This window comes from Danio aesculapii, chromosome 18 (genome assembly GCF_903798145.1).
Source record: "Danio aesculapii chromosome 18, fDanAes4.1, whole genome shotgun sequence".
Classification (NCBI taxonomy): Eukaryota; Metazoa; Chordata; class Actinopteri; order Cypriniformes; family Danionidae; genus Danio; species Danio aesculapii.
The window spans coordinates 24,343,733-24,371,385 of record NC_079452.1 but is presented as its reverse complement, the minus strand read 5'-3'; the positions used below and the strand labels follow the sequence as shown (position 1 = coordinate 24,371,385).

General features: G+C 39.2%; 1 protein-coding gene across 1 annotated transcript in view; it reads right to left on the bottom strand.

Annotated features, from left to right (window-relative positions):
- Positions 1-416: 416 nt before the first annotated feature.
- Positions 417-27,653, bottom strand: part of larp6a (La ribonucleoprotein 6, translational regulator a) — a 27,543-nt gene continuing 306 nt past the window's right edge. The window contains exons 1-3 of the mRNA XM_056478147.1: positions 27,255-27,653; positions 16,020-16,218; positions 417-2,089 (exon numbers count right to left, since the gene is read on the bottom strand). The exon at positions 27,255-27,653 is cut by the window's right edge and continues 306 nt beyond it. Of these exons, the coding sequence (XP_056334122.1) occupies positions 1,001-2,089; positions 16,020-16,218; positions 27,255-27,653 (1,687 nt within the window). The 3' untranslated portion in view covers positions 417-1,000. The remainder of the gene's footprint in view (positions 2,090-16,019; positions 16,219-27,254) is intronic.

The following is a 27,653-nucleotide window of genomic DNA, read 5'->3' as shown; positions in this document are numbered from 1 at the left end:
GTTTATTGTGGTAAAAATCACACTTCTGCTGTTAAAGCATTTACATAACTCTGTGTCATGTTCGCTTTCAGTGTGAGTTAATTGTTCATTGCTATGTTTATTTTGGTTGTGCATGGTTTTGCATGATGGTTCTACATTAGTTCTCTTCTGTTGATGAATCGAGGAGCTTTAAAGAACAAAAATATTGTGGCTGTTTTTAATCTAGCATGCTTCAGTGTATCCCTTAGTGCTCAATTAAGAAACTGTAACTTGTAAACAAACCAGAATGTCCATCTTTGTGTGCACGGCCCCTTTAAGACTGACTCCGAGAGCAGACATCTGCTGATTTACATGCAATCTGGAGAATTGAAATGCAAAACCAAAACTTGCCAAAAGCAAGAGAATATTGGATCTAAAGAAATGAGCAATACCCCAGATAACTGCGATAGTAGTGATTTATTTGTACAGTAAGGAAGCAGACTGCGCAGCGCCTTAATTCAGATGAAGGCAAGGATACGAGGCGTTTGTGCTCAGGACAGAAACCTCAAACACTCTTTCACTGTGCGGAGAGGAAGCGGAGAGGACTCGAACCAAAGACAAAAGAAAGCAGATCCCAGCTGATCCGAAAACCACTAAAATGAGAAGCACATTAAAGGAAAACAGAAATCAAATAAAACCAAAGGGATTTCCCGAGATTAAGGGTCTTCAGAAAGGCATACGGTGTCACTGAGATCCCAACAGAATGCCTGAACGACGACCCACACTAAATACATGTACAACATGAGAGAGTCAGACACCAGGACAACCCCTTCAGAAGCTCTTTACAAAACGTGCATCTATACAATGGTGATTGTTAAAACTTAAATACGTTTCCCGACTGCTTCCCCATGCGGCGATGCCATCATCAGTCAAATTAAGATGTATAAAACGTTAACAAAAATAGCATATAGAAAAAAGGTTTTACAAAAGGACAGGAGATGGTCATGACTGCGTTCAGAGTGTTTGGGGCGACAGAAGATCTTTATAGACAGGTTTGTGTGGATGCAGTTTTGCCGAGCGGAGGACAGTGAAATCCTCGAGTGCCGTCCGGTCCTCTCGGGAGCCGCACCACACCCGGAGGAAGCCCGTCTGCATTCTGGATCTTCCGGCCTAGCATTGGGCTTCCCACCGGGCTGCTCTCCTGACTAGCGACCTGCTTGCGCCGCTGGACCCACGGGCTTCCCGACGGGGTCAAGCTGCTGTCTGAGGAATAGTCTGCCCAACGGCGTCCCGGCTCAGGACTCAAGCGACCCTCACTAGCCAGCGGAGACTTCCCCGACGGATGTGTTTTGCGCTGGGTGCACGGACTAGCGCGTGGGCTGCTCCACGGACTAGACCGAGGTGAAACCACTGGGCTGAGATGGTTCGGACCTGCGCTTGTCGGACTGAGCTTGTTGCATGAGCGTGACTTCCGGGCTAATCGTGGAGATGTCGGATTGCTTTCGGTTTCTGACGAACTTGCGGCAGAGTCCTCTCCGTGATACTGCAATTCTCGTACTCGGCTATTCAGGGAGCGACTCTTACGCATGCCACCGATTCCTTCATCTCTCGGCCGATCTTTAGGAACTTTTTTCTTCGGTGGCTTGGTGCCGATTAGCACCACTTTCAATCCTAGAGGTCCTCGATTTCCTCCCTCTCCGCCGACCGCCTCGTGGGCTTTCATCGCCGCTTCTACTTCTTCGAACTCTACAATTGCGCACTCTTCTGTGCCTAGCTGCGAGTAGCGGCCGCTGAGTTTCTTCAGATCAGCTGGTAAATCCTTCCCCGGTTTGAGAACCCGCACGGAGGCGATCGGGCCATAGTTACCAAAGGCCTTCAGAAGCAGCTCCATGAGGCGCTCCTGTTGGGTCGGACCGCCTCCGTTATTGGAGTCTCCGCCGAGGGCAATGCCCAGCTCCGGCCAGCGCTTCAGTTCACTCAGTAGAAGCATGCGGCTCGGCAGAGATTCACTGGCGAAAACTGGCACGGTTGACCTGCGACGCACCTTCCGCCCCTCATCATTCAGCTCCAGCAGGGTGGAGTGGCGTAAGGCATATGCCGTGGTTCTCCAGTCACGCGTCAAGTGCTTGACCTAAGAGAGAAAGAGACGGAGTGCATTAAATGTAAGGTATGACCATTAATTGACTTGAAATGTACTATGATGTACTACTATCAATGTACAATACGATGCTAGTGTCTTAGGCTGTTGACTCTAATGGCAATACACTGTATTGCTGGTAGTAAACACCTTAACCTGACGCAGAAGATGTTGGCAAACAAACTAATGTCTATGGTGCACAAGTGTTGGAGCTTCGTATGATTATAACTGGTCCACTGAAGTCACATGGAATGATTTGACAATGCTTACGTTTCCTTTTCTGGACATAGCTTTTCTCTTGAATCAACTTTGAGCTTAGTTTTTGAACAGCAGATGGCACGCTAGACTTGTTTGTGAACAGTAAAGGGTGCTCTAGGCTAGTTTTTAACAGCAGGCAGCGCTTTAGGCTGGTATTTGACAGCAGACTCCACTCTAGACTAGTTTTTGGCAGTAGGTGGTGTTCTAGGCTAGTTTTTTTTTTAAAACCGGTAGACGGCCCTCTGGGCTTGTTTGTGAGCAGTAGAGGGTGCTCTAGACTAGTTTTTGGCAGCAAGTCATTCTAGGCTAGTTTTTGGCAGCAGGCGGTGCTCTAGGCTAGTTTTTTTTTTAAAGTAGATGGTGCTCTAGGCTAGTTTAACAGCTGACGGCGCTCTAGTTTAGTTTATGACAGCAGACGGCGCTACAGCAGATGACACTCTAGGCTAGTTTGTTATTGACAGCAGGCGATGCTCTAGGCTAGTTTTTGCCAGCAGGCAGCACTCTAGGCTAGTTTTTGAACAGCAGACAATGCTCTGGGCTAGTTTTTGACAGCAGGCGATGCTCTAGGCTAGTTTTTGCCAGCAGGCTGCACTCTAGGCTAGTTTTTGAACAGTAGACAATGCTCTAGGCTAGTTTTTGGCAGCAGGCAGCACTCTAGGCTAGTTTTTGAACAGTAGACAGAGCTCTAGGTTACTTTTGGCAGCAGGCAGCACTTTAGGCTAGTTTTTGAACAGCAGACAATGCTCTGGGCTAGTTTTTGACAGCAGGCGATGCTCTAGGCTAGTTTTTGCCAGCAGGCTGCACTCTAGGCTAGTTTTTGAACAGTAGACAATGCTCTAGGCTAGTTTTTGGCAGCAGGCAGCACTCTAGGCTAGTTTTTGGCAGCAGGCAGCACTCTAGGCTAGTTTTTGGCAGCAGGCAGCACTCTAGGCTAGTTTTTGGCAGCAGGCAGCACTCTAGGCTAGTTTTTGAACAGTAGACAATGTTCTAAGCTAGTTTTTGGCAGTAGGCGGCACTCTAGGCTAGTTTTTGAACAGTAGACAATGCTCTAGGCTAGAATTGGACAGCAGACGGCACTTTAAGCTAGTTATTGAACAGTAGACAATGCTCTAGGCTAGTTTTTGGCAGTGCTTTAGTTTAGTTTTCTGCAGCAGGCAGCGGTCTAGGCTAGAATTTGACAGCCGACGGCACTCTAGGCTAGTTGTTGACAGCAAGCAGTGGTCTAGGCTAGTTGTTGACATTAGATGGTGCTCTAGGCTAGCGTTAAACATACTTCAATTCTCGAAAGAAAGAGCACTTGCCTTCAGAAGTCTCATTTAGGTTAATTGTCACAATTATCACTATAGATTAAAACTCATAATTCGCTTAACCCCTTCCTAACTGTATTAATGATTTTAGGTTTGAGTGAATTTATAAAGACAGCATCACAATAATTGGTAACCATAAAAACGGTAATTATTTATATTAGTCCAACATCTAAGAAATTTTGGTCAAATGTTTGCTAGTTTTACCGTTTATTGAGTCTAATCCTCAAATGGTTATTTATAAATTTGCACTACTTTAACTAAAGATGATCCTCCAGCCACCATATTCCAGTTTTATCCCTCACAAACTCAAACACCAAATTCATTTAGGAGTTTCTCAGTAGTAAATACAATAGAGGAGCCAGTTCATGTGGAGTTTCACAGTTGGAAATTGGAGAATAATTGTGATGGCACATGAAGGCAGCATTTATAACCCTGGAAACAAGTCAATCATGTGTGAACAGGGTCCATTCATCAACACGCCAGTCATTATTGTGGCTTTTTCAGTGTCGACATCACAGAAGAAAGTCATTTTGTGTCGCTGCACATCAAAGGGCAGATTTAATTGAGACTGATAAAGCACTGGAAAGGCAGTGAAAGCCAAATTAGCATCAAATTTTGTGAAAAATCGCATGATACAATTACAGAGTTGGAAGTTAATTAAGTAGCACATGGTACTTTTAGGACTGCATGAACCAGAAGCTGATGCAGACTTTATTAATTATTAATATTATTATATCACACATCTTATGTCAAAACAAACTTCTACATTGGATTTGATTAGTCCACAAACTTGGTTGATTAAAAAAAAGGTGCACGACCAACAGGAACCAGCCAACAGTATCTGAGGTTTACACTTACATTACTAAGTACAAGCGTGAAAGCGAAAGACTGAAGCTGTGACATGTTACCTGATAGATTCAGAAGAGCGAAGAGTCGTTACATAGAGACCAGATTAATTAAATATCACAATTATCAACTATAGTGAGACATCCTTGATAAACTGTCCGATGTGCACTGCTCTCTGGGCTGACTGCTGGAACTTAGACGCTGCAGGGCATGCCAGTGTGTGAGTGTGTGTGTGCGCGTGTGGACACGTGATGTGGTTTTCAGTGGTATAGTGTGGAAGGAAGGCTTTTCAGGAATTCTGGTTGAAACTCCAGTGTGGACGTGGATTGTTTTCATTCTATAATGCCATTTTAAAACTAAGACGTATCAGTGTAAACGGGGTCTCTGTGTGTATTATTAGCGGGTTGCTGCTGCGACAGGGGTGGAGGATCGCGATGCCGGCTCAGCATCGTGATGTCTATTGGCGGCCATGGACGATGGCATTGTCTATCGGCCTAACCCCAATTCAAACAGGTTAGGAACCATGTGTACAGGGTCAATTTTCTGACTGAATGTTGATTGCTCTCAAAGCAGTTTAGACTGAGTTTAAATTAACCCAGTCTTCTGACAGCAACATTGATTAAATAGAGCAAACAATATGAAACAGTCTTTTCAAGGCAATGAACTCACATATATAGATATAGACTCCAGCATCACGAAATCTCTAGGATAGACAAACTTGCAAACAAAAATATTTTCTTATAAAAGATCAATTTTATTATTATGTGGAAAGGCTGTCATCAAAATCAGGGAACAGCTTTTCTCTAGGTTTGAGGATTGTGACTACTCTTACATGGACATCAGTGATCTAATGATTTGCCTTCATCTGAATAAGACAATAGGATTGAGGTGTCTATATGAGCTGCTTTTGAATGTTCCATTCATGATTCCCAGTTACATGTTAAAGCACATAGCTCCATCAACGTCATTGTGTCACCAGCCTATAAATGTTTCCTCTGCAGTTTGTGTCTGTGGTCCTTTAAGATAATCAAAAATCACTGTTTATGTGGTCGACTGTTGATCAGAGTATTGTCTTAATCATGTTAATCAGAGTATTGGTGTCCATTAGGCATGCAACAATACAGTTCGCCTACATTACAATACACACCTCAGTTTTCTTAAACACTGATTTCGGTTCTGATGGCTTGATATTTATATATTTTTTATGCTTAGGCAATAGGAACTGTAAGAGGTTAAGGAGAAAAAAATTAACTATTTATTGCAATACACCTTTGTTTTACTTAAAAGCCAAAAAGTACACTAGTTCCTAGTGTATTGTATAAAAAACAATTAACACTGAAATCTCACAGCTGCTGGTAGCCCATGTACAAACTGGGGAACAGATTAATTCCTACATTTTGAAAATAAACATAACTAAAGTTAAACAAATTGACCATTTCACATAAACATTTGTACTTTAGTGAACAGAAATAAACCCTCTTAATTATCTCGGCGCTGAATAAAGTATGATGGTAGTCTGTAACTCGGACAAAAGCCCGCATCTCCAATCACAGAAAACAGCTGGAAATCCTCAGCAATGAACACCCCCACTGCCTTTGTTATTTTTATGCATGTCTTGTAACCAGTTGGGTATGTTTGCTGGAAGAATTCAGTAAGGGATTGTTGTTTTTTGGGGGACTTTATTACCTTCTCTGTTATCCTCCAGACAGTGATATTGCTGGGTGATGGCGCTGCAGATGTGCAGTCATGGTTATATGTGTAAAACAATGCTTGTGCACAGTCATTGTGTTCATCGTTTTTTCTGTCATTGGCATTATACTCAACGACAAAAGCCAAATGTCCGCACACCACAGATTTGAAAGACGCCGGCGCTTCCTCGTACTGTTGCCTCACTTCACCGCCGCTCACCATGTTAAAGTGTGGAATGATGGTTAAGCGCCCCCTACCTTTAGAGCATAGTGGTTGAATATTTACTCACAGGGAGGATTTTCCTCATCAGCTCGTAGACTTACAGGCACACACAAACAGTCAATTCCGGGAGATTTAAATTGCACAAATTATTTAAACGCAAAACCGAAAATAAACTGCAATTCACAAGCCCGTACTGAACCATGGATGTCGTACCGAACGGTTCAATATATTGAGAATTGTGGCATCTCTAGTGTCCATGTAAACGTCCTCACTGAAAGAATCCTCGCTTGTAAAATACAGCCGTACTGTAGAATGCTCAGTTTAAGCAAATTATGGCCCGTTTCCACTGAGTGGTACGGTATGGTTTGGTACGCTTTTATGGCCGTTTCCACTGTCAAAAAGCGTACCGAACCGAACCGTACCGTACCACTTTTTCGGCACCCTTTCGAAAGGGTACCAAACACGAGAAAGGGTACCAAAAGGCGGAGCCACACGCGCAGCTGAACGCTATTGGTTTACAGAGATACGTCATTCGCTTACGCAACAAGCCAGAATGAAAACAAAAAACCCGCCATGTTTGAAATACACAGCGAGAGATTACAGCGGAATTATAAATACATATAATGACGAGCCATGGTCGATCTGGACTCAAACAAACCTTGTCGTCATCTTGATGGACAGCCACAAAGCCAAGAAGAAGAGCAGATTTACCCTGAGCCCCGTAGTTTTTTACGAGCCAGTCTGAGGCGCGAGCGGTTTCGCTTTCTTGCTAGCGCTCGCGCGTCTCTAACATTATATCTGAAATAACAAACTTCTTGAGCTGATGATAATAACCTGCGCTTGATTATTGACGTGCTTTTGAAACCCGATCCTGTCAGACACCGACAAACGCGAGAGTGAAGCGCGGAAAAACAAAGGAGGAGCCGGGAAAAAAGGAGCACATTAAATACGGGCGAAATGTCTACTTTATGTAGTTCTTCTGTAGTTGGGAACATATCGGAGACTGTAAGGGGCTGTGTGTGTTTATATATGTTCATTTATTTAGTTATTTAATGTAATTACAGACGTTACAGTAGGCTGTTTCGCACTGTCATTGATCTGCAGTTTTAATCAACTCATGTTCATTGAAAAGTTAGTAATAAACATTTCTACACAAGTATTTATGTGTGTAAAGCATTTGTTTTGTGAGAAGTGCTTCTCATATGATATGTGAACGACCCATACAGCTTGTTGTTACCTTATTGTAGACATTTCCTCGAGCTAGAATGACATCGACTAAAACTTTCTGTCGTACACCACGCCCACCAAAAGGGTACCCTTGTTAGTGGAAACGCAAGCTTGATAAAGGTGACCCGTACCAAACCGAACCGTACCGTACCAGTCAGTGGAAACGAGCCATTAGATGAATGTGATCATGTGTGTTGATGAAGGGAGCCGCTCACTGCATGCGCCGTACTGCACGCTTTGCCTTCTATAAGCAACAAGAACAAACGCGTGACACCGCTGACGGTGTCCGTATCCCTCAAAGCTGTTTAGAATTAAATATTTAGAGACAATGCGGACTTGTATGTGCCTTTGATGCACCCCTTGGTGCTTCTTACGTTTTTGGTCGCAGTGGAATTAGGCACTGAAATTCATATGCTGATTCGGTGCAGTGCATACCGGTTACAAAGGTAGCGGTGCCATAATGACACCGGGTTTCAGTACCCAAGCCTACTCCCTTTACTCGCGCTCTGCGGAGCCTTCAACTGCAGCTTGTGCTCTATTGAACAGAAGCACGTCACTTTATAACTGTCGTGACCATTTATTTGACTGAACTAAACTTATTTAATGTCTTGGTCACACTATTTGGAGGGCCGCTAATTGAATAACTCTGCTTTAGGCAAACAAATGGTTGAAGGGGCGTGGCTAGGCATCTAATTTCACCCAATCAGAGTCAGGGAATTTGGTCAGATATTGATTAAAGATTACGAAAACAAACAAAAAGAGAAATTCTCGGTTCATTAACTTGTGCACAGATTTACTGTTCATCTTAAGACTAACAACGTGTGTGAGTAAAATCAACATCACAACTTTAGATTTCATGCTGACTTTACAATGACCAAATGTATTGCGTAATGCATATTTCTGACATTATTTTCCACTGAAACAGGAAGCTTAGAGGGGAACATGATGAAATGTCTGTTCCCTTTTTTAAAAGGCAACTCCAGTCTGTTAAAGCTTTAAAAAACATGAATAAATAACTAATTTACTGTACTTTACTCAGGCTGTCATGTCAGAAGAATTGTGCTCATTCATTTTCTTCATGGGCGTTTCAAAACAAGCTCTGAGTCACGAATCAAAGCAACCCGCTCACACTGAAGGTGAATCACAAACTTACACTAGAAAAGGGCTGGAAATGCAAAGAAAACCAAGCTCTTAAATCATTTCAGGAGAGAATTATTCAGTTCCTACACAAAAGCTGCACAATACATCATTTCAGCATTGGCATCGCAATGTGACCCGACCAGAACCACAGTTTGAAACCAGTGTCATTTGTAGATTTATTGCACACTTTACCTATTATGGACTTAAAGGTGCAGTATGCAAGTTAAACACCAGTGGTTGAACTAGGTATTGCACGGCTGGTTCAAAACACACACAAGCACAGGTTGCCAGATTGACAACACCAACAGGAGTGTGCCTGACTTTTCTAACTTAAAGCAACGGTACGTGATAGAAGGAATATTCTCCGTATTAAAAGGAGTTTGTCATAAACAACCTGAAATGTATATATTAGAAACGGCTTCTATTTCAGCTGAACAACAGAAAACTGACAATGATCAGCTCAGCTACAGCTCATGTGCTTTATTCAGTGTTAAATGCTAATAATGTGAATCTGAATGCTGTTTTACAGGACATTTATTGCCATACTACTGAAAGCAGCAGCAGATAGTTCACTTCAGATCTGGACAATAAAATAAACCGTCTGAAAGTGAACTCTAGAACAGAGACTCAGTGCAAACCAACACATATCAGTGATTCAGCATCTACATTTAATCATGTTAAAGAGGGTTAATATGGATTAAGCTGCCTTTCCACTGCACACAACATTTGACACAACTGTCGGGATACGCCCCCTGGTGGCAGGCACACAGAATTTTCAGTTTTGTCTCGCTTTATGGGAGAAGCTGATTCTGGGAGTGCAAAAGCAAGAGCCATTATTCTCCATTCATTCACCATGGTTGAATGAATGAATACTAGAAACTCAGACCGCTAAAAATGAGGGAATGTAAAGACAACACTTAAAGACAAATGAACATTTTTAATTACTCATTGGCTGCTTCTCAATACCAAGTACGCAAAGTTCAGACTTGCCAAGTTCAGACTTGAAAGAAACTACCGAGGAGGCGAGGACACAAGTCGGGTACTGTGAATAGAACAGCAGTGTACTCTATAACGTCACTTACCTCACCACGGATTCATACAGGTTCACTGTACATTAGGGGTGGGAGATATGACCTAAAATTAATATCACGGTATTTTTCATCTTTTGAACGGTGACGGTATAATATCACGGTATTACTTTAAATTGCAAAATAATATACATCTGAAGAAAGAACGAACAAAAGAAAGTCTCACTTCTATCGCTCTTGAAGTTTTGGTTTGGGTCATTGTAAATGCTCAGTCTCGTTATGAGCTGATCTTCATTTCTCTGTGTTGGTGGAATAAAGCAGGCGAGTCAGCCGCACCAATTTATGAGCAGACAGAGCAGGATTCTCATGATGACCACCGGCGCAATACCGCTCTTTGTTATGAGCTGTAGTTTCAGTGTAAACTTAGTAAAGGTGAGTTTCTCTGGCGATGATGTGTACAGTGTTAGATTTTATATTTAGCAGACATTTGCGCTGAACACGCGGTGAATGCAACGCATCGAGATTCGGGCACCTTCTCCGAAAACACTCGATTGATCTCAGCTGGCGGATCAACATTTACCTCATGTCATGATCGCGGTCATCTGCGCCGTTATTATTATTATAACTTTAGGTGAGGTTTGCAAACCTGTGCACTTTTCACTCTTCAGCCGTTTGCATTTCCTGCAGTAACAAAAGCTCCCTGTTATCTGACAGCGGGAAGCGTTGAGTGATCGACAGCTAATATGAACCAATACAGCAGCAGGGTAGAGCGATTCAGCAAGTTTTTAGAGAAAATCAAATCAGATTGCACTACAACCATTATATTCAGACACACAAATGCTCCCAAATATATTATGAGGGCGCATAGATTAAATTTCGGGCGTCATGCGACCAAAATGGTTGCAATTTCGAGCCCTGTAGGACATGTATTCAGACCACAACTGAACGTTTGAAGAAAATTGAATGCCTTATTATTTAGAATTAGCTATTATTGATGTAAATGCAGCCGTTTAAGGCGCAAAATTGATTTATTACGGTATTGACGGTATTAGAAAATCCATGTCGTGGCGCAATGTCACACCGGTGATGACTATGACACCGGTGTACCGCCCACCCCTACTGTACATCAACAATAAAATGATTCAATTATATAGAGCACGGGCTTATAATCAATATTATATTAATATTATAAATCTATATTTTAGATTAAAGATAATGTAAACATCACTATAAATGTAAAATGAAATGGGTTAATATACACAGACTCGTCTTTGATTATCAGATTTAATAAAACTACAATGGACATTATACAAGTATAAAATACAAGACGTACACAATAAGAAATAAAGATAACGTTAACCAATTTGGTAAACAAACAATTACAGATTATAAAATGTCACTGACAAAATGACACCTGATAATAAATAATAGATTTATAAGACCAAAATCTGTCTGTATTAAACATGTTTGAACTACAATGGAGAGATGAGATCCAGCGGTACATTCGTGATGGATTGGCTGATGTAAATCTGCTCTCAGCAGGGGAGGTATGACGAAGCTCCCGCTGACAGTCTGGGGGTCAGAGTCCGCATAAGCTGAGGCACATCGCCAAAGACGCGCTCTTTTATAAATAAACTGCAGATTCGAGTTTAAAACTACATTCTCGCCTAAGAAAACTCTTAAAACTTTCATTTGTAACAACAGAGGAGCATTTTAATAAACGTTCCGGGTTTTATCCTCTGCCATTAGCTTTCGCTGGTTACGCTGCAATGCTTTCTGGGAGACCTGTGCTTTGTAAGTTCGCACAAGTCACCTCTCGAAGCATTCTTGGAAAAAGGGGCGGAGCAAGTACACATGCGGGAATTTTATCTGCACTTGGCAAGATGTGAATTTTGAATTGGAGCAGCACTTCGGCGACAGTTGATGCCGTTTCTCGAGGACAAGAATGCAAGTACTGACACGAACGCATATTGAGAAACAGCCATTTATTAATAGAATTTTTTTTTTATTTAGACTTTTTCTGATTCAAAAAAACGACTTTCTCATCTCGCGCGCACGGACCTGCTTGGACAACATCGCATACGGTCTAGTTCAGGGATGGGCAAACTCTATCCTGGAGGGCCGGTGTCCCTGCATAGTTTTGCACCAACCCTAATCAAACACACCTGCTTGTAGCTTTCTAGTGATCTTGAAGACACTAATTAGGGTGTTCAGGTGTGTTTGATTAGTGTTGGAGCAAAACTCTGCAGGGACACCGGCCCTCGAGGATCGAGTTTGCCCATGCCTGGTCTAGTTACAGAAGTTTTAACGGATCCGCAGCTCAAAACAGATCCGAGTTTTCTACATACGGAGATGATCGGAACTCCACGCAGCTCCCGGACGAGTCTCCTTTGGAAATGAATGACTTCCAGTCTGTCACTTGTGGTATGTAGTGTGCAGTGGAATTTTGCTGGAGTGCAGTGAGTGCACTATTGCAGTAAATGCTAAATAAAATAAATTTTAATTTTGTAAATTGATTAAAAAAAATTATTCTTGAGGATATTTAATTTGATCAGTCATTAACAATTTAATAATCAGGCATTGGAGTCTGCTTATATTATGCTATAAATAATAATAAACGTTAACAAAAGTGCAAGGCAAAGAGTACCAGAGGCTGTGATATCTGCTGCCAGATCTATTTTCAGTTGTCAGACATCCACATAAGAATATACCACAGTAATTTATAGTAAATACTACAGTGTTTAACCCTACTGACACCTCCAGTAAAGATAGAGATGTTGCACAATCAGCTCAAATGTTAATAGAATTGGAGTTTATATGGGCGATATATATTGCATCAGCTAAAATGATTGAGCTCATGTCCATGTGCTGTGTGATAAGTCCATATATTGATTATTGTGACAGGCCTAATCATTTACAGAAATGAAAATAGCAGTTACTAACAGTTTGATTTGGCTCTTGTTGACTTACTCTCTGCAAGGTAAACGGTTTTGGGAAAGACATGGGATTGGACTTCTCAGACGAGCGCAGAGTTCTGCTAAAAAACAGCAGGTAATTTGCTTTCATTTTTAGAAATATTATGTAAAACGTGACCGATTCAGGCGGATTACAACTCAAAGTACAACTTGTGAAACAGAAACAACATGTTGCACAAACAGAAGCAGTTTAAGACTCTATTTGCACCAACAGACGGCTCTGAGATCTGTGTGTGTGAGTGTGTGTGTGTGTGTGTGATCTGCATTAGTGTATTCAGATCCATGTGATTACATCATTTGCAATGCATCATGGTATTGAGCGGTCACTGCTCTTAACGCTTCTGCCAAGGTTTCCATGGTAATGAAGACTCCTCTGATTGGTCAATTTTGGGCAGTTCAGTTCCTCGCTGGGAATTTGGCTATTGAGCAGTTTTTATAATGATGTAGATTGACAATCAGTGGGATTTGTTTGGGTTTTTTTATTCTGGAAGCAGATTTCTGCTCATTTAGGATGTTGTTCTAGAATTAATCGCTTTTATGTTAATATTTGAGCTACAGATTTCTCTTCAAACATTAGATCGTGTCATTTTGATCTTTTTTAGAGACAAAAATGATCAATATTTGACATTATTTTCTTAAGATTGACCCCATTGAGTGTAAAAATATATATATATATTATTTTATTAGTCATATTTTGAGCAAGAAATAATACTTTTATTATCTGACAGACTAAAACTCAGACTAAAATCACAGTTCGACCCTAAAATACTAAATTATCATCCAAAAACTGTATTATTCCCCACTATCCTTCAAAACACTAGGCCTGCACATTACTTAAACAACACTGACGATGCAATATTTTCTTATACTGCGATATATGAATATATTTTCAACAGATGACTTTAATATCTCTAGAGAATGCATAATATTACATTGATTGGGATGATTTTATAGGGGAGCGTATGTGCATAAAATACAATAAAACAATGACAGTTAAATGTATTGCAGCAAGTTTTACAAATTAAAGACTTGTTGAGTTTCTTGGGGAGTCAAACAATATTCAGCAACAGAAATGATCACTGTATAATGTACATATGTATAATGTATACTGATATAACTATCGTACTCATTAAGTAAATAATTATAGAAATGTACAATTAATCTTTTAAGATACCAATGTTTAATTTGTGCCCAATTGCATTAAATTAGCTTGAAATGCTTAGTCACAGGCCCTTGTGCACCGTTCAAATTTACTACCCTTTTGTTATGATCGGGATGAAAACATCCGCCTAATTAAACTGCTGTAAAAATGCATCAGATAATTGCATTTGCATAAATCTTTCAACCTCAAGTCCTGATCAAAATTACAGGATTTTAACTCGTTAATTGCCAAATTCACTAATGAAGTCACTAATTTGGTGAAAAGAAAAAAAAAAAATAATAATAATGTATTTTCAATATAAAAAGGCATTGTGGACTGGATTTCTTTACCCTTTTATCAGTCTTGGACATGTGAACAATAAGTAACCACACTGGCTTTGATGCATTGTTAGATTTTCATTTACTGTTGGGGCTGGTTTTGCCCCATTGACATCCATTATAGGCACATTTTATGGTGCATAAATACACAGTCTTTGTTTTTATTTACTCCATGTAGTTCTGAGAGCTGAGATGCAGATTTTATTTTCTTTGACACATCATGATAAGTGCATGAAGGTCACTCTTACATTCACACTTTAATTTGCTGTTATACTCCATATAAAATCCAGAAACTAAGGCTTTTTTTGCACAGGCCTACCTAAAGAGTTAATGGTGTCAACTGATGATCAACAGTAGAAGTGACACATTTTACCTCCTCCCAACAGGGAAATCCACCAACAATTAAAAATGCATGATATGGTGAAAAAAACGTGATTATAATGGAAGTCAATGGGGCAAAAACAGCCACCAACAGTAAATTATGGAGAAAGAAACTCAAAAACAATGCATTAAAGCCAGTGTTGTTACACGACCAAGACTGTGATGAAACAAAATATTCACTCCACAATGACTTTCTGTTGGAAGTGTGTCATTTTGTGTGTGTTTTTTTTTCACCAAAATCAGTGACAATTTATGAATTTGGAAATTAAAGAGTTAAAATCCTGTAATTTTCTAAGCAATTCAGTAGTTTTGACTAGGACTGAGGTTTATTAACAGATTCATAAACCTATTAAAATATTAATCTGATGCAATTTTACAGCAGTTTAATTCTTAATAAAAGGTTAGTCAATTCGCCCAGAGTGTGTTGAGTTTTTTCTTTTTAATTCAAAGAATTTCCTCAAAATATGCGTCAAAATAAGATGCCACCAAAATGATTCTGCTAGCTTAAACACAGAGAAAGTTACAGCTAAATTAAGACTCAAACCCACCCCAGAGTGGATGAAAACATCCCTGACAGCACATGAGGGATAAAAACAAATGCAGATAATTCACTTTCACTCAAAGGTTGAGATGTGAAATGATGCCACTGTTTTGTGAACTGTAATGTCTGATTCATTTGACACTCACCATTCGATATCGATGCTGAAACCATATATTGTACAGCGCTAGTTTTCACATTTGACAAGATTTATCCCTTTATTAGAACAACAATAATCACTTATTCTGTGATGGATCTTAAGTACAAGCTATTATATTATTATTATTATTAGTAGTAGTAGTAGTAGTAGTAGTAGTAGTAGTAGTAGTAGTAGTAGTGGTGGTACCTTTATTTCAGACGTCCATAATGCACTGTAAAAATATTTGCTAATGAACAGTTTCTGTATTTTAGTGTTTTGTGTTTATTTGTGGTGGTGAAGTGCATTATGGGATGTTGATCTCTGCTCTGTCCACTTCTGATGTTGTAAATTAAACTCTCCAGTTTAACCAAGTGACTTTTATTGACATTTTAGTGCTTTGAAATAATATTATAGAGAATATCTAGAGAAATAAGTGTGTAAAATAACAGCAAATGTGCTGCAGTTTATTACAAGGTTTCTGTAGCGCAATATCCAACACCAGCACACACACACAATATAGCACTGCACACTATTATACGTCAATAAAAGTCACTTTAAGGTTAAAAGTAGTTGGAAAACAGATCAAGATCCCATAATGCAACTCAAAAGCAGAAATAAACCGGGAATAATAAGAACATGAAGCTCAATATCTGGAAACTGCTCATTGTGGTTGTTTTGCAGGGTGTGTGTTGTACCTTCTTGAAGGATGTGAGCAGTTTGACGCTGACGAAGCCCAGTTTGTTCCTGCGCACGTGTTTCAGCAGGAAGGCGTCGTGCTCCAGGTTCTCATCCGACAGGTAATATTCGATCTGCGTCACCAGTTTCTGGATGAGCTCTGGGTCTGGAGGCTGCCAGCTCTCCTCCTCCAGCTCGCCACCGCTGGTGCCCGCACCACTGACACACACACACACACGACATATGCCAATTCAATTCAGTATACCTCACATTGAATAAACCATAGTAATGAACATTCATAATGTCAATATCAGAATTTATCATCATTCAAACTGTGAATATTGTGATACTGTAAACCAGAAGAAACACTTCAGTCATTACGATTACAGCAGGGAATTTTAATACTGGATGGCTAACACACACACACACTTGCATGCAAACACACTTTTGCGCACATACATACTTGCGAGCACACAGACACTTGTGCGCACACGCATACACACAGCTGTCTGAGTTAGTACGTGCAAAAGTGTGTGTCTGAGTGTGCACACACACACTTACACAACTCACAGGCACCAGTGTGTACATACACACGCGTCCACACACACAGACACTTGTGCATGCAGACTCACACACACTTAGACACCCATGCGCGTGCGCACACACAAACACACACTCAGTCTCTCGTCCACACATGCGTACACAGACTCAAAACACTGGTACGCACACACAAGCTCAATGACACTCTCAGACACTAGTGCGCATACACGCGGCCAAACACAATGACACTTGTGTGTTACATACACACTCACACACATGTAAACACACACTCATGCACACATACTTATACACAAACTCCAACACCCATGTGCACACACACAAACACATACAGATACATGTGCGTTGCATATACACTTGCGTGCTCACACACACACACACACACACACGCGTACAAACTTAAACACTCGTGCGCGCACATACTACAATCAGAAACTAGTGTGCATACACGCATGCAAACACTCGGACACTCATGCACGCACCTACACATGCACACACACACACACACACACACACACACACTTACAGTCTCGCATGTGTACACACACACAGACGGCCACTCAGACACTCAGTATGCTGGTATTCATAATGTAATAGATCAGAATAATGAAGATGCAGAATTTTGCTATGGTGGGCACTCCAAACTAGTGAATTATTACTGATTTAATCTTTTAGATATCTTTAATAATATTCAGACTGACGTATTTCAGTGGACGTTCATCACAGCAGCACATGACTGAAGACTAAATCAGTATATTCACATGTTAATCTGGAAATGTCAGACTGTTTACAGGCCTTCTGATGCTCAACTCTCTACAGTAAAGCTCCTTTAGTTAACATTTAACTCACGTTAGTGTAAGAACAAATACAAAAGCATTAATTAACCTCGGCTAATGTTCATTTCAGTCATTAAGAGTGCCTAATAAAGCCTTCAAATCAAGTCATGTAGGGCTGTGCAATTAATCCAGAATCAGATATCGATTTTGGCTTCTAACGATTATGAAATATCATTAATCGAGATAAACGATCGCCCCCTTTCCAGCTGTACACACGTGTTGCTCTGCACAGCTCAGTTCCACGTGAACATGACTGAAAGCATGTGCTGTACTGTAACGTTTGCAGCACGGGATGCGCATCATTCACTGATGAACATTCGAATCAGTCATGTTTAAAAGCTCGAAGGAGACTGCAGGCTTTATGTGTGTGTGCGCGCTTAGCCTCGGAGACGAGCACACACACATCTAACGGCATCTTAATGCGAGCGCTTTAATGGTCAAACACATGCACAAGTGTGTCAGAGCACGGTGTTTAGTGATTATTCATATTAACCCTCATTTGTGTTATAAACAAACAAGTTGAGAATCAAAAGACATGTGAAAGAGAAAGCATATCAGAGCCGCACTATTCTTAAAGTGACAGCGCACAATATTCCTGCTGCGCCTGTTTTTATTATGAATCAAACAACAAAAGGAGAAAACCCCTCACTGCTCTTTACTGAAGGACTGCTGGAGCTGAAGTGTTTTATTCTTACAGTGGAGATGCTTAAAGCTCAGTTTGTTTCATATTTTTATTCTATTGTATTTATTTCCCTTATTTACAGGGAGGAAAATGACTGTGTATATATACAGTTAAAGTCTGAATTATTAGCCCTCCTGCATTATTAGCGACCCTTTCCCCCCCACAATTTCTGTTTAATGCAAAGATTTATTTTCAACCCATTTTTAAACAGATTTAATAACTCATCTCTAATTACTGATTTCTTTTATCTTTGCTATGATGTAAAATACATTATATTTGGCTAGATAATTTTCAAGATACTAGTATTCAGCTTAAAGTGGCATTCAAAGGCTTAATTGGGGTAGTTAGGCAAGTCATTGTGTAACAGCAGTTTCTTCTGCAGACAATCAAAATATATATTGCTTAAGGGGGCTAATAATATTGAGCTATTAAAATAGGTTTCAAAATATTAAAAACTGCTTTTATTCTAGCCGAAATAAAACAAGACTTTCTCCAGAAGAAAAAATATTAGAGGAAATACTGTGAAAAATTCCTCTGTTAAACATCATTTGGGAAATATTTAAATATATATAAATAAAAAAATAATAATAATAAAATAAATAAATAAATAAATAATATTAAAATAAATAAATTAAATAAATAAATTAAAATAATAAAATAAAAAAAATAAAATAAAATAAAAAATAAATAAATAAAAAATAAATAAATAAATAAATTAATTAATTAATTAAATTAAATTAAAAAAAATTATAAATAAAAAAAATTATAAAAAAATAAATAAATCACAGGAGGGAGAATAATTTTGACTTCACGATTATTTAAAACGATTATCAGTTGATTACAATTATGACCAAAATAATCGTGATTATGATTTTCCCCATAATCAAGCAGCCCTACTGTCTTGTTAAACATAGTAACTAATCAAGCTCAGTGTGTTTTTTTTATTGTATTTTTTAATAACTTGAACAAATGCCTATAATATGCCTAATTATCGCGGTTTACTAATGAGATCTTACTGTAAAGTGTTACCTACTGAACTCTTGCAATGTAATCCGTTTAAACGTGTGTATAATAATAATACACTAATGTTTAGTCATGTTATTATAGCAGTTTAAGTAATGTTTCTGCAGCTCAGGTCAATAAAAGAGCACTGTAAACCATCAGAAAAACTTCAGTGATTAAAATCCCCACAAGAACATTTGTTGTGACAAATACTTTGATACTGGCAGAAGCTTTATACACACACACACACACACACACACACACACACACACACACGCGCACACGCACACGCACACACACACGCACACACACAGTCACAGTCACCAGGGAGTCCGTCTGTTTCCCATCATCCCCCTAAGATCTCAGATTCCCCCACAATCCACCAGCCTGTGAGCTTCATCTTCATCATCATTTCTGCCCCCGGACACATGGAGATCAACACACACACATCATCTTTTCCACTTAAAGGGGCAGTTCACACAACAGTGAACATTTGCTCAGTTACTCAGGTGCCTTCAAACCTGCATAATAGGACAAAACTCCCACATCACAATAAACGTCATCTCATATCCTGATAACTACAGATGTGGAACACTTTTTGAAGCTCCCTAAGACATATGCCTAATATTGAGATATGCAAATGAATCCCAGATGACACACTGTGCACTTACACACTCAACAGCATAATGTAGTTTAGCGCTGTCCCAAAAGGAACACTAACATTTGCTAAATGGAAATTCAAACTGTTTCCCAGGCAATGTTTAATTAAATAAAATCCGACCTTCGCAGACAATAGCTCCTCCCCTTCAGCAGTAGCCACTCCCCTTCATATATAGCCCCTCCCCTTTGCTGGTAGCCCCTTCCCTTCAGCTGCGCAAGCAAAACTATGGGCATTGAGTGCATGAAGTGTTCAACATTAGACCTTTTTATCAGTAGAATAATTGCAGTATCCTGGTATTTAAAGTGCATGTTTAATATTTAGAATATTCAGTGTGAACGCACTTCTACTATTACACAAAATATGTATTATACTATACAAATATTATTTACGCAACGAAACGGCACAGAATAGTGCACATGTATATGCAATTTGGTGATGTAAGTGTGTTTACGGCTCCTTGAAACTGTGAATTTGTCTTCAGAGACGCAAGCTCATTAATATTCATGACCCTTTACAAAGAAGGTCAATTCAGTGCATTTCATTCTAGGGCAGACGCTTTCAAATAAGTGAAATAAAATGCCAAATTTAACAAACCGTATCAGAGAATTGATCATCGGGAAGTGGCAATCTAAAATAAATAATTCAACCATAGCTTTCGATAGCCCCTCCCCTTCATCAGTAGCCCCTCCCATTCAGCCTTCATCAGTAGACCCTTCCAAATAAGGTCAAGAAAAGCATTTCATTCTAGGGCCCATTGCTAGGGTTGTAAATTAGATTTGTTTTGCATATACCCAAGCCATGAACCTCCAATTGAGAGAATTTAAACAGAAGTTGTGTCCCTAATAGCACACTATGCACTCATTCACTATGTAGAGTTGTTTAATGTCATACTAAATCGAACGCTAACATGTTTTTTACTAATTGAAAATTCAAACCAATGCATTTCTTGTACTATTTACATTACAAAATGGTATAGAATGAATGAATGAACGCACAAGTAAGCAATCTGTGATGCCCCCAATGACTAAGTGTGTTTATGGCACTTAAGTCTTCAGAGACATGAGCTCGTTAATATTCATGACCCTTCCAAATATGGTCAGAGCATTTCATTCTAAAAAAAAAATATAATACTAGTTGCGTCCCAAATGAAACACTATTTGCTTACACATCATGTAGTGAAGTTTAGTGTCATCCTAAATCAAACACTAACCTTTTTTTTTTACCAATCGGAAATCCAAACTAATGCACTACTAATACTTTTCTACAAAATGGCATAGAATAGCGCACAAAGCGATTTGAGATGCACTTAATGTCCTAATGCGTTTAAGGCTCTTTTAAAGCAATGAATCCGTATCTTTAGACAAGCTTGTCAATATTCATAACCCTTCCAAATAAGGTCAAATCAGAGCATTACATTCTAGAACAGGTGTTAAATTCAGTTCCTGGAGGGCCGCAGCTCTGCACAGTTTAGCTTTAACCCTAATTAAACACACCTGATCAAACTAATTGAGTCCTTCGGGCTTGTTTGAAAACTACAGGTAAGTGTGTTGAAGCAGGGTTAGAACTAAACTGTGCAGAGCTGCGGCCCTCCAGGAACTGGATTTGACACCTGTGGTCTAGAAAAATGTAAACGCTAGTTGTGTCCCAAATGACACACTATGCACTTATACACCATGTAGTGTAGTGCCATCCCAAATCGAACACTAACATTTTTTTTGGATGTTAGTGTTTGAAATTAGCTCATTAATATTCATGATTTTTTTAAATAAGGTCAAAGCATTAATTCTAGGGCCAATAGCTAGGGTTTTAAATGAGATTTTTATTTTATTTTATTTATTTTTTACCTTTTTTGCATCTACCCTAGCCATATACCTCCTATCTGCATATCAGAGAACAATTTAAACAATAGTTGCGTCCCTAATAGCACACTATGCACTTATACACTATAGTATTTTGTGTCATACCAAATCAAACACTAACTTTTTTACTCATTGAAAATTCAAACCAATGCACTGCTATCTACAAACTTTCATAAAATAGTGCGTGAGTAAGCAATTTGGGATGCACCAAGTGTCTAAGTGCGTTTATGGCTCTTTTAAAGCAATGAATCAGTGTCTTCGGAGACATAAGCTCATTAATATTCATGACCCTTCCAAATACGGTCAAATCAGAGCATTACGTTCTAGAAAAATGTAAACACTAGTGACTCAAATGATCCCAAATGACACTGCTTTTACACACCATGTAGTGTAGTTTAGTGTAATCCCAAATCGAGGCCCATTATAAGGGTTGTACATAGGGCTGCATGATTCTGGCTAAAATGTGAATCACGATTTATTTATTTTTTGCTTAAAATCAAGATCGCGAGTTCACACGATTCTGTAAAAGTAAAATAAAGGTTAATATGATTAGCCTATTATTATTGTTAATACTCAAACATATGGTAAAACAACAACAACAATAATAATAATAATAATAATAATAATAATAATAATAATAATAACAATAATAAAATTAGGCCCGTGTGTAGCTCTACTGTTGCTTAAAATGCTAAATTTTACATTAGTCATTATGGTGGACTTGAACAGACTTTCAGTATGTCCTGTTTGTTAATTGACAGTAAATGATGACATAAGAACTATTCATAATTATAAAGTTGATTTATTATGTTTAAGACATGTGCTTGTCATCTGCCATTGTCAGCATTATTAGACCATTTGTTTTCACTGGTAAAATCAGACATTGTCATTTTCAGATTTCTTCTTGCATTATATTCAACATTATATATAGGTTAGGGTTGTTATACTGACACAGTAAACATTTATTCTCATGCACAACACTTTGGGTTCACTATGAAAGAAAAAACATATTAAATGTTTGTAGTAATCATAACTCTAAAATGCCATATGATCATTTAAATGTGCACACAGCTTTCACTTTCACTTTCACAGTGAGATAAAACACATACATGCAAATCAAACCTCCCGCACGGTTCTCAGACGATCACTCTGTACAACAAACTGAACGTTATTTACAACTTCATTACCTGTTATTCACAGCCTATGCAGCTTCTGTTCACTAAATTAGGCGTCATAGACTGGCACGCGCACATTCTCGGAAGTAAACAGCTCGTGGTCAGCTCACGTGTGATTTCACCGCCGCGAAAACATCATTACATAAAGACAGAAATGACATTTCTGGGTCAATTATACCTTATAAATACAGCACGTGACACTTTTAATACCATTTGAAGGTGTGAATGTTGCTGTGAAGACTTGTGCGACTGCCTTCTCTACTGACCTTGAAAATATAATCGGCTGAATCGTAGAAAAAGCAGAATTAAGATGGTATGTAGGGTCGAATCGAGATCGTCATCTTTTTCCGACTAATCGTGCAGCCCTAGTTGTACATGAGATTTTTTTGGACCTACCCATGCCTCCAATCGAAATAGAGAACAATTTTAACAATAGTTGCATCCCAAATAGCACACTATGCACTGTGTAGTGTAGTTTACTTTCATCCCAAACTGAACACTAACTCTTTTTTTCTCACTAATTGAAAATTCAAACCAGGGCACTACTTGAACTATTTACACTTCAAAATGGCGGAGTGCACATGTCATGGCTCTTTTAAACCAATGAATCAGTGACATCAGAGACATAAGCTCATTAATATTCATGACCCTTCCAAATAAGGTCAGGGCATTCATTCTAGGGCCAATTGCTAGGGTTATAAATGAGATTTTTTTGGACCTACCCATGTCATAAACCACCAATTGAGATATCAGAGAACAATTTAAACAATAGTTGCATCCCAAATGACAATATGCAAATTAGTGAAAAAAAATACCAAATAGTAGCTGTCACATGTATAACTGCATTCACCATGAGGAGGTGGTATAATCATCTACGTGGAAGAATTGACCCATAATTAAATAATCCAACCTCAGCAGCTGATAGCCCCTCCCACTCAGCAGTAGCTCCTCCCATTTTATTACATAAGCAAAACAAAGGTCATTGAGTGCATGAACTGCTCAACATTACACTCTATTAGCAGAGTAAGTGCATCATCCTGGTATTTAAAGCGCATTTCTAATATTTTTCTAGAGTTTTCAGTGTGAACGCACCATTTATTCTGCACAATAGCATAGAATAGTGCACAAGCATGCAATTTGGGACGCACCTAATATCTCAGTGTGTTTATGATTCCTTTAAAGCAATGAATCAGCGCCTCTACAACTGAAGGAGTGGACGTGCATTAAGAGCTGCTCTTCAACAAAGCCAGGAAAGCCTTCCAGCACAGAAAGCGGGCCGTGATGATCCGCCCACCGCTCCACTGCTCAACACAATAGCAGCTTCACAGACACTCATTAGGGCTTCACAACAATGCAGACGCAGCCGTGGGCCGCAGCAGAGCCCTGTTCCCCTGCCCGACTGCAGAATATCAGCAATACATCATGCGGACAGAGATCTGAAGGTGCAGTGAGCCAGGATTTTTATTTTAAGTAACTAAATTGAAATGAATATTAAATAAAACTGCATAGCAAGTGGAAATACGTACAGAAAAGGAAATCTAAAATAAGTCCAATATATCCAGTCAAAGTCAAAATGATTCGCCCTCCTGTGAAACTAATATTTCTCAAGTGCTGTTTAAAGGAAATAATGTTTTTCATCTGGACAATGTCTTATCTCTTAAAGTTTAGCTGGAATAAAAGAGGTCTAAAGTGTGATTACACATTTATTTTAAGGCTATTATTATTATTATTATTATTATTATTATTATTATTATTATTATTAGCAATATTTACTCTGTTTCAGATATTTCTTATGTGATATTTAATGTATTCAGGAATTTTTTACAGTATTCCCTCTAATATTTTTTTTTCTGGAGAAAGTCTTTTGCTTTATTTCAGCTAGAATAAAAGCAGTTTATTTTTTAAAACCCTTTTAGGGTCAATATTATTTTAAAGGTCAAAATAACCCTTTAATATTATTAATCTTAATATTATTAACCACAATATTAGTTTTGGATTGTCTCCAGAATAAACCACTGTTATACAATGAGTTGCCTAATTACCCTAACTTTACCCTAATTACCCTAGTGAAGCCTTTAAATGTCACTTTAAGCTGAATAGAAGTGTCTTGAAGAATATCTAGTCTAATATTATTTACTGTCATCATGACAAAGAGAAAATAAATCAGTTATTAGAGATGAGTTATTAAAACTATTATGATTAGAAATGTGTTGAAAAAAATCTTAATTGGAAATTATTAATTTCTATTATAAAAATAAAAATTAGGGAGAAATAAGTGTTATTTTTTATAATATACATTTATAATTAAAGTTATATACTATAAGAATTTAATTAGAACAGGAGGGCAAATAATTCTGACTACAACTGTATATAAGGATTATATCAGCTGTGTGTGTGTGTGTGAGACTCCTGGAATGATTCTGAACCTCTATTCCTGCTTGATGAGGAGCTGTGACAGCTGTCAATCAATCAATCAATAAGAAAGCAGAACTGGCCCTTTCACACACACAAATAATGCCATATTGGGTCAAATATGGACACACCCAAAGTTATTGATTTCATTAAAATGACATTTTTCAATCTATCTGATGGGTTTGTACATATTTGACCCAGCACTGGGTCAAAACCCTGCATGTTTTAGGAGTGCGAGGTCAAGCATTGTGAGTTGATCTTAGAATTTTTATAATATATAAATATAAATCACAATAAATAATGATTTATAGCTCTGGAAGTGATGCAACCGTGTGTGTGTGTGTGTGTGTGTGTGTGTGTGTACATGCAGGTACATAAAAAGCTGGGTTGTTGTAACTCAATATTGGGTTTGTTTATATTTGACCCAACATTAGGTTACAACAACCCAGCATTTTTTACATACATGCACCTGCATCACTCCCAGAGCTATACATGAATCGATTCACAAATTTTGTTAATTTAAATTTAACGTAACAGTTGGGTTTGTCCATATTTGACCCAACATTGGGTTATGACAGCCCAGCCTTTTTTCTTTTCTTTTCTTTCTTTTTTTTGTGTGGTGACTGTCATATAGTGTATGATTATTTTATTCCTGAGCACTGAAATGCTGGGTTGTTATCTCAATATTGGGTCAAATTTGGATGTGGTCAAGTTTTTCAATTACATTTAAATTAAACTTAACACAATGATTAGGTTTGTTCCAACCATATTTGAACAAAAGTTGGGTTAAAACAACCCAGAATTTGTTTTAGAGTGCACCTTATGGGTAGTGACCGTTCTCAATCAATCAATATAAACCAGCCCATTCGTGAGGTCAAGCATTGTGGATTTATCTAGAGTTGGGTTAATGTAATTTTTAAACAGAACAGTTAACAGTTGCGTTTGTCCGCATTTATACGCCCATATGGTCTACAATTATTATTGTTACAGAGGACGAAAAAAATGCTGGGTTGTTTTAACCCAATATTTGGTCAAACTAGGACAAACCAAAAGCTGGGTTCACATTTAACCCAATTGTTGGGTTTATTCGTCCATAACACTGTAATAAAACAACAGGCACACTCTAAAAGTGTTGGGATGAGCTGTGACAGCTGTCAATCAATCACTATATCAATCAATCAACGGTGAGAAACAGAACCGGTCCTTTTCTGAGGTCAAGCTTTGTGGGTTTAACCATGGAAGGGTGTGTCTGTAAAAAGCGGAGTTTTCATTTGGGTTGTCTGTATTTGACCCCAGTATTTTTTTGTAATAACCCAGCATTTTAGAGTATGCTTGATGTGCAGTGACAGCTGTCAATCAATCATACACGGTGAGGAACAGAAACAGACCCTTTCGTGAGGTCAAGTGTTGTGGGTTAATCCATAAATAGCATTAGGAGCATGTGTATAAGAAAAATGCTGGGTTGTTGTAACCCAACATTGGGTTACAGTTAATGACAGTTAAATTTTTCAATTAAATTTTAATTTTACCCTGTGCCCGATGAGCTGTGTCAACTGTCACTCAAAGTGAGAAACAGAATTAGACCCTTTCCTGAGGTCAAGCATTGTGGGTTGATCCTTAAATAGCCCTTGACGTGTGCGTGTATGTTTGAGTGTGCATGTATGGGTGTGTGTGTGCGTATAACCTCAACGACAGGGTATTTTTTTTCTCCATTAATTGTACATCTTTTAACCCAACCTCTGTGTTAAACCACATTTAACCCAACATCATTAGGTTAAAACAACCCAGAATGACCCATAGTATGTCCCCAGCCGACAGTGAGTGTCTGTGAGAATCACTCTGGAAACGTGTGTGTGTGCGCGCGCGCGTGTATGTGTATCTGTCAAAAATGCTTGATTGTCATAACCCAACGTTGGGTCAAATACGGACAACCCCAACGACAGGTTAATTTCTCAATTAAATTTAAAGTGTGAATAATAAAAAGTACATTTAACCCAATATCATCATCTTAAAACAACCCAGCATTATTCACCCCCAGTATGCCCCCGCCGACAGCCAGTGTCTGTGTACCTGGATTTGTCGTGTCTGCCGAGCTCATCCTCGCTGCCGCTGCCGGTCTGGAGCTCGATGGTGTTGCAGGACGGCTCCTCGTCCGGTTCATCGTCCTCCTCCGCCGCCTGGATGGCCACGGTGATGGTGACCGGAGCGCTGATCTCCCGCGGCGGTTGTTCGCTGCTCATGGTGTCCGCCGGGCTCGCCTGCTCTCCGGCTGCCGCGCTGGAGTCTGCCGCGCTGCACGGAGAAGCGACGCGGAGCAGAAAACACAAACTCCCCAGGCGCCTGCGCAGCTCGACGGCGGCCGACAGGAAGCGCTCCACGGCAGGGCAGAGCGCGCGAAATCTGCGCCACGGAGCGGCGGAGTCGGAGGAGGAAGCGCGGCCGTCTGGAACTGCTACTTCCTCATATGTA